At 36.8% G+C, this 12166-nt stretch overlaps 1 protein-coding gene across 6 annotated transcripts in view; it reads right to left on the bottom strand.

The window, feature by feature from the left end:
• The window catches only part of VPS8 (VPS8 subunit of CORVET complex), a 315789-nt gene that overhangs the window by 128538 nt on the left and 175085 nt on the right, over window positions 1-12166 (bottom strand). For all 6 annotated transcript variants that reach the window (XM_079921327.1, XM_079921325.1, XM_079921329.1 and 3 more), the window contains 2 exons: window positions 6571-6660; window positions 1777-1823 (listed from right to left, as the gene is read on the bottom strand). In XM_079921327.1, the coding sequence (XP_079777453.1) occupies window positions 1777-1823; window positions 6571-6660 (137 nt within the window). The remainder of the gene's footprint in view (window positions 1-1776; window positions 1824-6570; window positions 6661-12166) is intronic.

Here is a 12166-nt window from a genome sequence, read left to right as displayed (position 1 = left end):
ATGGAGAACAAGGACTTGGTTAAAATAAATTATCCTAGGGGGAGAGGAGTCAGGTCCTAAGAGAATGGATCTGACACTGGAGGAAGCAAAAGAGGAACAGAAGGAATTTTGCTATGGGAGAAAAGGTACAGGGGCTCCAGAGAAAGGGCTGGGCCCTCCTTCCTCTTCCATCTAGCTCAGTCCTCCTCGGCCCCCTCCCCCTTCTCTCAGCTCCACCCCCAGCTCCCCCATCCTTCTCCCAGCTCTCTTCCTTCCCTCTTACCCCTAACCCTAATTCTAAGGTATCTCCTAGTTAATTCTAGGGGTAGACTAGGGCCCAAACTGGATCTGAGGGAAGTACAAATGATTCATAAAAATAAAAATAGATGTCTAGCTTCAGTAATTTCTGAGAACAGGGAATTAAAGCACAGATACTTTGAAAAGGTATTGAACTGAAGTTCAGGAGGGTATGTAGTCAGACTGCTCTTCTCAACATCTACATATGCACATCTGTATGACTAAATTTAAATGAACCGTAGCCTGCTTAAGGTTTAAATGACTGAAATTTCAAAAAATTATTACAATCCACAAAACTCCTGGTATTTTGGTATTTAAAAATAGCACAGAATACTAGAATTACCAAAACTTTCTATTTTTATAATATTATCTCTAAAGTAAGTATATGACCATTTCCAATGGCTAGTGTACATTTTAATGCAACTTAAAAATTGGTATGTGTGATGTGAAAGCTATGTCACCCTGGAATATTACATTTAGGCCAGTGATGCTTAACTCTAGAAGTATATCACAATGATTCTGTGGGGTTGGGGCCAGGCAACTATATTTTTTTAATTTCTTAGGTTATTGTGACACACAATTCTGGTTAAGAGTGACTGTCTTAGAGGATGTTAAATACTACACTCAGCTCCCAGTGTACTCCACGTTGTCACAGGAAGACGTTAAGATCTCACATATGGAGCTACTTTGCTAACAAATCCATTACTAATTTCATCATCTCCTTGGGTTAGTTTTTATTTGATGAGTACTACAGCAGCACTTAAAAAAACATTTAAACTTTCCTTCTCACACCTCCAGGAAAGTTATTTAAAACTAAACAATTCAAATAAAAGTTTAAAAGGTAATACAGGGCTTCCCTGGTGGTGCAGTGGTTGAGAGTTCGCCTGCTGATGCAGGGGACACGGGTTTGTGCCCCGGTCCGGGAAGATCCCACATGCCGCGGAGCGGCTGGGCCCGTGAGCCATGGCCGCTGAGCCTGCGCGTCCGGAGCCTGTGCTCCGCAACGGGAGAGGCCACAACAGTGAGAGGCCCGCGTACCGCAAAAAAAAAATAATAATAATAAAAATAAACTAAAATAAAAGGTAATACATTTAGAGGTGGGCTGGGAACTAGGTGTTTACTTTGAAAAGTAAAGCTATCAATCTACAGCATGGAAAAAGGAATCAGAAGGAGTGATGCTACCAGAGACAGCGGAAGCTAGATGGTCATCAAACTCTTCCTGAAACATGTCCTCATGGCACACCTTCATTATTTTCTTTACATTGATAACAACTCATCATGTATGCTCATGTTCAAATGGAAACAAAAGTATTCCTTCAAGATGTAATCAATTTTCCAATCATGTATTTAGAATAATCTCTGTAACTATTACTCCTGTTAATATTAAAAATCAAGAGCTGACTATACTATTTGGATATCATGAGCCAGTTTCTTCAACTCAATTTATTTCCTTTGATTTCTCATCTATGTATTATGAAAAACTAAATTTTATTAACATACCTTGGGTCAAGAAGACTCCTCAAAAATTTGAAAAGCAAAACCTGGTTCTGAAGAGGAAAACAATAAAAAATACAATTAAATATTAAAACGAATTCTTCAAACTATGCCATGGTAAATAACTCTAGAATATCCCTTTAAAAAGCACACACACATATGACTACTTCCATTATGCCCTCTGTACAGATCTAAGGAATTCTAAAGAATCATTTGGAGGTCATTTTCTCTCAGTAATTCTAATCATTGTCACATACTCAATTTTGAGAGTAGAAGAAAGTCAAACACCTTGGTTATTGGTACCCCACCCCTGCCAAAAAAAAAAAAAAAGGCCCTCTATTGAGACAAATCCCTTAACAGTTCCCAGCATGAAGACCCTTGGAATGGCAGGTGCTCTGAACTGCTCTGGCTACAATGACGGGTACACACTGCCTCACCTGGTCCTCCTTGTGACAACAGCCAACTGTGAGACAGTTAATCTAGGTGCGGTGGGAGGCTGAGGCCCAAACAACAACCAGTACCAAAAAAGCTCATTAACTCCTCAATATAATCAACTACAGAAGAGATGGCAAACAAGTTAGCAACTAATATGCAAAACGTCTAGCTTCTGTTTCTTCCACTTTTTAGCTATGTGACTTTGTGTAAGTCACTGACTCTCGTAAGCCATTTGGTTTACTTATGTGAAAAAGAGAACACCAATATCTTCTCTTCCTCCTGCACAGGACAGAGGTGAGAATTAAGTGAGATAAATCTTAGAATACTATATGAATATTAATAATGTTTCTAAGTTCTTAAGAAAGCTAAGCAAAAATTATTATAGTTCTGTTTTCCTTTTTTCTTTATTTTTTGACACATTCTACTTCACCTATAAAAAGCAGGGGATCTCAAAACCAAAAAGGATTAGTGTCATTTAGAATATAACATTTTAAATATATTTATCAGTCTTTGATTTTCTATCTTTTTCCTGGCCTATCACTTTGTTTTATTTTACATGGCTTTCCTTCTGGTTATACCTTAATATTCTGGCTTATTTTTCATTTCAAGAATTCTGAAAATAATTGGTCGGAGGCATATTTCTTGCCATCAAAAGTGAAGGTAATTTATAAAATTTGTGTGGGATTCTTATACAATCAATAAAGCTCTGCAATAAAAAAATATTTCATTTCTTTAAAAGGAATGTGTAAGACTCCACAAATAGTCCATGGTCAAGAGCCACCTTTTTTGTGTGTGTAAATTATTTCAGCTTTTATATGTTTGTCTAATGAATGACATTATATTCATTCACCTAGCCTCTCTACCTCTAAATATTTTAAAGCCTGTAGGAAAAAGAAAATCCTGCAATGGATAATCTTACATTTTTTTTAAAAAATGTAGTTTTTGTTTTGTTTTTTAATATTTATTTATTTATTTGGCTGTGCCAGGTCTTAGTTGTAGCATGCAAGATCTTCATCGTCATATGCGGGATCTTTAGTTGCAGCATGAGGGCTCTTAGTTGCGGCATGCGGGATCTAGTTCTCTGACCAGGGATTGAACCTGGGCCCCCTGCATTGGGAGCAAGAAGTCTTAACCACTGGACCACCAGGGAAGTCTGATAATCTTATATTTTAAATGACAATAACATCACTATAGACAAGAAGATTCATCAAAATTGCTGACTTTTAAAAGGCGGAGATGCTCTGTGGGTTGAGTGTAGTTTTAGCAGAAATGTACCCCCCTCACTAGAATGGACTGGATGACCCTCCATGTACTTCCTCAGGATCCTGGGCAGTCCTCTATCATCATTCAAGTCAAACTATTCTACAATTATCTTTTGGCTTACCTGTCTTCTTGAGCACAGGGATACATTTACAGTTGACCCTTGAAGAGCACAGATTTGAACTGAGTGGACTGACTTACACGTGAATTTTTTTCAATAAATATACTGGAAAAAATTTGGAAGATTTGCAACAATTTGAAAAAACCTGCAGGCTAACCACATAGCCCAGCAATAGTGAAAAAATTAAGAAAAAGTTAGGTATGTCATGAATGCATAAAATATACGTAGATACTAGTCTATCCTTACATAGGCATGAGTGATAATAAATATAAAATATGCCTCTCTCTCTCCCCCTCTCTAGTAATTGGAGAAACTGCATGTCAACCCACCATCACATGTGTTTTTTTAAAAAAGTAACAATGTTTCCAATACTGTGTCATGAATATGACTGTAATACTGTATGCTATAAAAATTTTATAACAATTCACTCATTGGTGTATACGTTAGGCTACTGTGAAGCAATCATATCAATTACACTAGACTACCATAGAGTAAACATTTGCTTTTTCATTATCAATGTATGAATTGTTATACCTGTAAATAAATACAAATTTCTTTTTCACATCTTTTCATTTTTGATGTCTAGTGTTAGTAATATGTATAACAGTACTTTGTTTAAGACAATATTGATATGGGTACTGACAGACAGATGATTCATCTTATAAAAAGATGACATAAATGTACAGTATTGATAAGTTTAGTTCAGTACTGTAAATGTATTTTCTCTTCCTTATGATTTTAATAATATTTTCTTTTCTCTAATTCACGTATTCTAAGAATACAGTATATAATACATATAACATACAAAGCATGTGTTAATTGACTGTTTCTGTTATTGGTAAGGCTTCCAGCCAACAGTAGGCTGTTAGTAGTTAAGCTTTTGGTTAAGTCAAAAGTTATACAAGGATTTTTGACTGCACTGGGGTTGGCACCCCTAACCCCCGCATTGTTCAAGGGTCAACTGTATATGTTTTTGTATCCTTAGCACTTTATCGTGGTTTTGGCCCACAGCAGGTACATAAATATTTATTGAATTAGTGGATGAGTCCTTATCTTGATTTAATGGACTTCATCATGCTGGACAACCAACCCTACATCTGGGAGTCGTTTTTAACTCCACCCATCACATTCAACTAATTTCCAAGCCCTATACATTTTATTTCACAAACGTATCTTCGACCTGTCCTCTCCACTGCCACTGCTTTCATCCTGTCCTCACTGTTTTTTGCCGAGACCTTTTGCCTTCCAACTGGTCTAACTGTTCTCTCCTCCATCTGCTCTCTTATGCCAGTCCATTCTCCATACTACAGAATTAATTTTCTATAAAATGAATCTAATGGTATAATTCCTTTGCTTAAAAAACTTCAGTAATTCTCCAGCACACAGAAGATATAACATAATTTCTTAGCATTACATATAAGATTGTTCAATATCAGCCCCAAAGGTCTATTTCCCAGTCTCTATACTTTTAACTCCTTCCCTCCAATATACCATTGTAAGCTTAATCTGATGCTTCTTCCAACATCGTCTTTACCACATCATCCTCTGAATATGCATGTTGCTTCCAGACTTCATCAAGTCTTTACATACCCAGAACCCTTTATCTAGAATGCCCTTCCCAATTCTCTGCCTAGAAGACTGATACCAATTATTCAAGACCCAGTTCAGGCATATGTGGGAACTCGTCTGCTTTTCTCACACAGTCTGTCACTCTCTCCTCTTATTCCTACAGCACTTTTTTACATATGTCTGGTGCAGAGCTTATAACACTGTGCTGTCATTATATAAGTGCTTCTCTGTTCCACAGGAAAAATTAAGAAAAAGACTGTATTCTTATTTGTGCCCCCCAGAGCCTACTATACTGTGGGGTACAGAGTGGCACCACGGTACTATGTAAATGAATGAATTCCACATCTCTGTCTCATGTCAGCTGCCTCCCACTCACTGCTTTGGTTTCCTTCTTGCATACCTAACCCCTACTACTATTACTGCTACTTGAGGACTCTGGGTTGTGCTACATGTTCCTGTCTTTGTCCTATTCTCTATCTCTAACCACTTGTGGCCCTAATGGTAATAAGCAAAACTCACTACTAGCACTGTCACAGTAGTGACAAGTGAAATTCTAGGTCCATTAAATAGTACTTCAAACTGAGCATCTCAATATTCAGCATTAATATACCTGTATTCTAGCTAAGATTGTCCAAGAAAAATTCTAAATAGTCAGCATTGGGACTTCCCTGGTGGCGCAGTGGTTAAGAATCCACCTGACAATGCAGGGGACATGGGTTCGAGCCCTGGTCTGGGAAGATCCCACATGCCCCAGAGCAACTAAGCCCATGTGCCACAACTACTGAGCCTAAGTGCCACAGCTACTGAAGCCCATGGACCTAGAGCCCGTGCTCTGCAACAAGAGAAGCCACCGCAATGAGAAGCCTGCGTGCCACAACGAAGAGTAGCCCCCGCTCGCCGCAACTAGAGAAAGCCCGCACGCAGCAACAAAGACCCAACGCAGCCAAAAATAAATAAATAAACAATAAAATAAATTTTAAAAAATAGTCAGCATTAACCCAGTAGGAGGATGACAAACGTCTGAATAAATAACATGAACCCTGAAGAGAATATGGTTGCAGTCACTCTGGCAAAAGATATGGAGAGGTGGGGGGATGGGGGGAGAGGACCCTCTGTGGATTATGATTTCTAGGTAACTATAGGTTGTATTTCCAAAAATATTTCTGTGATGTTAATATTTGTTATGCACAAAGATGAACTCCCTCATTTCTAGACTCAGAGCTTATCACACAATTGCTTCCAAATACACACACACACACACACACACACACACACACAAACACACACACAATGTGTAGAAAATGCTATTAAAAGACAACTATCAACTGAAGAAATCGCTATAGTCAAAATAGGTGGATATTCAATAATTGTCTCTCCACTAGATGTTTCTTCCCAGTATATTTTGTGAAGTTTACCTGAAGTTTTTTAATGACTGTTTCAATCTGTTCAGAAAAGTGAGTAGCAACCAGCTCTGCAGCTTTACAGGGCTTCAGGGACACAAGCTCCTGTAATGAAAGAAAAATATAAAATAATCCTCAATGTTAAAATTAAATAGAATTTCCACAGACGTGAAGTATGATCACCTACCTCAATATTTTCATGAGCTTCTACACTGCATTTCAGGAAACCTCAATAAAGGGCCACAATTTAAAGACATATTGCAAATGAGTAAAATTAGAAAAGCATCATGTAAACAATCAGATTTTGATATGAAAGGTAATTCAGAATTCTTAGAAAATGAAAGCACTAAAATTCTGGATTTAGGCCATGATATCTACAGGATGAATGGAAGGAACAAAGGCTTCCCGAATTCTCTGCCAGTGAATTTACCCTTGAGCTTAAAGTAATAACTTAAAGAAATGGAAAAAAAAAAGAACACAGTTGTAATTTCTCTAGCTAAGAATTCTAAAACTTTACCTCTGATGCCTGGTAGATTTTGAAACCAGAGGTGTCTTAAGAAATCAACTTCAGGTCATAAGTCTTAAATGAGACTAAGAGGTTGACCACTGTTAATAAGACCTATTTCTGTCAAATCTAAGACTTCCAACCTGCCCTCTCCTGAACTTTCCTAGACACTACAGGCTTTCCTTTTCTTCTTGAAACTCTCTTCTTGGTTTCTGTGATCCTATTCTACCTTTTCAATTGCATGTTCCATGGCTAAAATGCCAAGACTGGCTATAGATCAACATATTATATTGTCAAATAAAAATAAGACAAGTTATTGTGATGGCAACATTTGTGATATGTATCTAATAATTTTGTGTTAGTATGTGCATATTAATAATACTTAGCTGACACAAGTTACTGTAGTTCAAACTACTTTTATACAATATATCTCAAAACAGAGAAGGCACAACTAATCAATATCACATATGAAAAGGGGGATATTACTACTGATCTTCAGGCATTAAAAAGATAAGAAACTATTATGAATTAATTTGTTGAAGATTTAAATATTTAGTCAAAATGGATAAATTCCTAGAAAAATATAATTTAATAAACTGATGTAAGAAATAGAAAACAAGGGCTTCCCTGGTGGTGCATTGCTTAAGAATCCACCTGCCAATGCAGGGGACATGGGTTCGAGCCCTGGTCCGGGAAGATCCCACATGCCGCAGAGCAACTAAGCCTGTGCACCACAACTACGGAGCCTGTGCTCTAGAGCCAGCGTGCCACAACTACTGAAGCCTGTGTGCCTAGAGCCTGTGTTCGGCAACAAGAGAAGCCACTGCAATGAGAAGCCCGCGCACTGCAACAAAGAGCAGCCCCTGCTCACCGCAACTAGAGAAAGCCTGTGTGCAGCAACAAGGACCCAATGCAGCCAAAAAGAAATAAATTTAAAAAAAAAGAAATAGAAAACATGCATTGATTTTTAACCACTAAAGAAACTGAATGAATAGTCAAAAATCTTCCCATATGAAACACTACAGGCCCAAATAGCTTCACTGGTAAGTGCCCAGCAATCATTTAAGGAAGAAATAATTCCAATACCAATTAATCTCTTACAGAGAATAGAAAAAAGGGAGCTACTTCAGCTCACTGTATAAGGCTAGCAAAATTTTGATACCTAAACTCAGTAGAAAAACATAAGAAAGGAAAGGAAAATTATAGATCAGTCTTAATTGTGAACACTAATAAATAAAAAAAAAATCCAACAATATACAAAAAAGATAATATATCAGATTCAAGTTGCATTTACCCATAGAATTCAAGGCTGATTTAATATCAATAAAATTTATGACAAAAATAGAATAAGGAAGAAAAGATGATAAAATTCATTCATGAGAAAACTGTCAGCATAGTAGAAATAGAAGACTTCCATAAAAATCTTTACAGTAAACATTGTACATGTTAGAAATAAAATTTTTAAAATATCATTAATAGGCTTCCCAGGTGGCACTGTGGTTGGGAGTCTGCCTGCCAATGCAGGGGACATGGGTTTGAGCCCTGGTCTGAGAAGATCCCACATGCCACGGAGCAGCTAAGCCTGTGTGCCACAACTACTGAGCCTGCACTCTAGAACCTGCGAGCCACAACTACTGAGCCCGCGTGCTACAACTATTGAAGCCTGCACACCTAGAGACCATGCTCTGCAACAAGAGAAGCCACCACAACGAGAAGCCCACGCACCTCAATGAGAGAGTAGCCCCCGCTCGCTGCAACTAGAGAAAGCCCGCGTGCAGCAACGGAGACCCAATGCAGCCATAAATAAATAAATAAAATAAATTTAAATAAATAAAAAATCATTAACAATAGCACTGTTATGCTAAAATATATGAAGTTGTGACAGTAAATCTAACAGTAGATGAAAAGTCTCTACAGAAGAAATTATAAAACTTTATAGAAAGTTATTCCATAAACGGTTACACCAAATGGTCATAAGGTGGAAGACTCACAATGTAAAGATGTCAATTAAATTAAAAATGATTGAAAGATTCAATGTAATCCTTGTCCGAATCATAAGGTTAGAAATTTCTTTTGGTGGAACTTGACAAGCTGATTCTAAAATGAATTTGGAAGTAAACAGCCAATACTTTCTGAAAAAACATTAAGACTTATTATAAAACCACAATATTTCAAGTAGTGTGGTACATGTAGAGACAAAGACCAATCAAACAGAGGAGAGCCCAGAAAGAGGCAAAACACAGAGATCCTTGGTATACTTATGATAAGGTAGCACTGCTGAGCTTTTAAAACAATTGTTGCTAGCACATAGATCAATGGAACAGGACAGAAAGCCCAGAAATAAACCCACGCACTTATGGTCAATTAAACTACAACCAAGGAGGGAAGAATATACAATGGAGAAAAGACAGTCTCTTCAGTAACTGGTGCTGGGAAAACTGGACAGCTACATGTAAACGAATGAACATAGACAATTCTCTAATACCATATACAAAATAAACTCAAAATGGATTAAAGACCTAAATGTAAGACTAAATACTATAAAACTCCTATAGGAAAACATAGACAGAACACTCTTTGACATAAATCATAGCAATATTTTTTTGGAGCTATCTCCTAGAGTAATGGAAACAAAAGCAAAAATAAACAAATGGGACTTAATCAAACTTACAGACTTTTGAACAGCAAAGGAAACCATAAACAAAATGAAAAGACAACTTACAGAATGGGAGAAAATATCTGCAAATGATATGACCAAAAAGGGATTGATTTCCAAACAGCTCATACAGCTCAATATAAAAAAAAATTGAAAAATGGGCAGGAGACCTAAATAGACATTTCTCCACAGAAGACATACAGATGGCCAGCAGGCTTATGAAAAGATGTTCAACATGGCTAATTATTAGAAAAATGCAAATCAAAACCACAGTGAGGTATCCCCTCACAGATCAGAATGGCCATCACCAAAAAGTCTACAAATAGTAAATGCTGGAGAGGGTGTGGAAAAAAAGGAACCTCCTACACTGTTGGTGGGAATGTAAATTGGTGCAGCCATTATGGAAAACATAAGTTTCCTCAAAAAACTAAAAATAGAACTACCATATGATCCAGCAATCCCACACCTAAGCATATACCCAGAAAAAATGAAAACTCTAATTCAAAAAGATACACGCACCCCAATGTTCATAGCAGCACTATTTACAATAGTCAAGACATGGAAGCAACCTAAACGTCCACAGACAGATGAATGGATAAAGAAGATGTGGTATATATATACAGTGGAATATTACTCAGCCATAAAAAAGAATGAAATAATGTCATTTGCAGCAACATGGATGGACCTAGAGATTATAATACTAAGTGAAGTAAGTCAGACAGAGAAAGACAAATATCATATATCACTTGTATGTGGTATCTGAAAAAAAAATACAAAGGAATTTATTTACAAAACAGAAATAGACTCACATACATACATAGGAAACAAACATACATACAGAGAGAACAAACTTATGGAAGGGGGGGAGGGATAAATTAGGGATTTTGGATAAACAGATATATACTACTATATATAAGATAAATAACAAAGACCTACTATATAGCATAGGGAACTATATTCAAATATAGTTTATATATTCAAATATATTAAAATATCTTGTAATAACCTATAATGGAAAAGAATCCGAAAAAGAAAGAAATATATATATGTATAACTGAATCACTTTGCTGTACACCTAAAACATTGTAAATCAACTATACTTCAATTTTTAAAAAGGAGGAAAAAACGAAAAAAAACTTGCTGGAGAACTGGGCATCCATATTTTAAAAAATTAATTGGGGGGCTTCCCTGGTGGCACAGTGGTTGAGAGTCCGCCTGCCGATGCAGGGGGCGCGGGTTCATGCCCTGGTGAGGGAAGATCCCACGTGCCGCGGGGCGGCTGGGCCTGTGAGCCATGGCCGCTGAGTCTGCGCGTCCGGAGCCTGTGCCCCACAACGGGAGAGGCCACAACAGTGAGAGGCCCGCGTACCGCAAAAAAAAAAAAAATTAATTGGATCCCCACCTCAAATCATATACAAAAGTGGATTCAGGTGGATCTAAGATTTATAGATGAAACAAAAAACAAGAAAGCTTTTAGACAATAATATAGGACTTCTTCAGTACCGAAGGAAAAAATTGATTATTCTGACTACTTAAAAAAAAAAAACTTTTCTTAAAAAGAACCATAGAAAAAAAGCCACAGAGTAGAAGATATTTACAACATGTATCACTGAAAAAAAGACTAACATCCAGGATACATAAAGAACTCCTACATCAATGAGTACAAGATACATTCTAGCAGAAAAATAGGCAAAAGACTTGAACAAGGACATCACAGAAAGGAAATTTAAACAGCCAATAAATATGAATCTATCAATCCCATTAGTAATTAAGGATATGTAAATTTAAAACATAATGAAATATCATTATTCATCCACTAGACAGACAAAATTTTAAACTCTAGCAAGAATATAGAGTCAATGGAAAATCTCACACAATGCTGGCATCTGCTTAAGTTTAATATATTTATCCCAGTTAATTGGCAACTACAGACCCTAGAACAGAGATTATCAAATGTTAACATGCATCAAAATCACCAGGAGGGCTTGTTAAAATGTACTGCTGGGCCCTGCCCCCAGAGTTTCTGATTCAGTAGGTCTGAGGTGAAGACTTAAACTGCATTTCTATCGAGTTCTCAGCTGATGCTGTAATGTTGTACCAGGGATCAAACTGAGAACCACTGTTCTAGAGAAGTGCATGTGGTAGCTGTGTTCAAGATGCATATGTAAGCATGATCCTGGATGGACTACTTTTAATAGTTAAAAACTAGAAACAACTGAAATGTCCATTATCAGTATAATGGATAGACTGTGATATACTTGTAAAATTTAACACTATACAGTAATAAAAATGAACTAGCTACAAACAATAAAATGTATAAATTTCTCAAAATATTAAGAAAAAGAAAATACAGAGTATAACTCCATTTATATAAAGTTCAGAAACAGGCAAAACAAAAATACATATTTTTAGGGGTGCAGGCAGGTGCAATAACAATATATAAAAGTGCA

The sequence above is a fragment of the Stenella coeruleoalba genome (assembly GCF_951394435.1).
Source record: "Stenella coeruleoalba genome assembly, chromosome: 5".
NCBI classification, from domain to species: Eukaryota; Metazoa; Chordata; class Mammalia; order Artiodactyla; family Delphinidae; genus Stenella; species Stenella coeruleoalba.
This window is presented reverse-complemented; position numbering and strand designations above follow the sequence as displayed.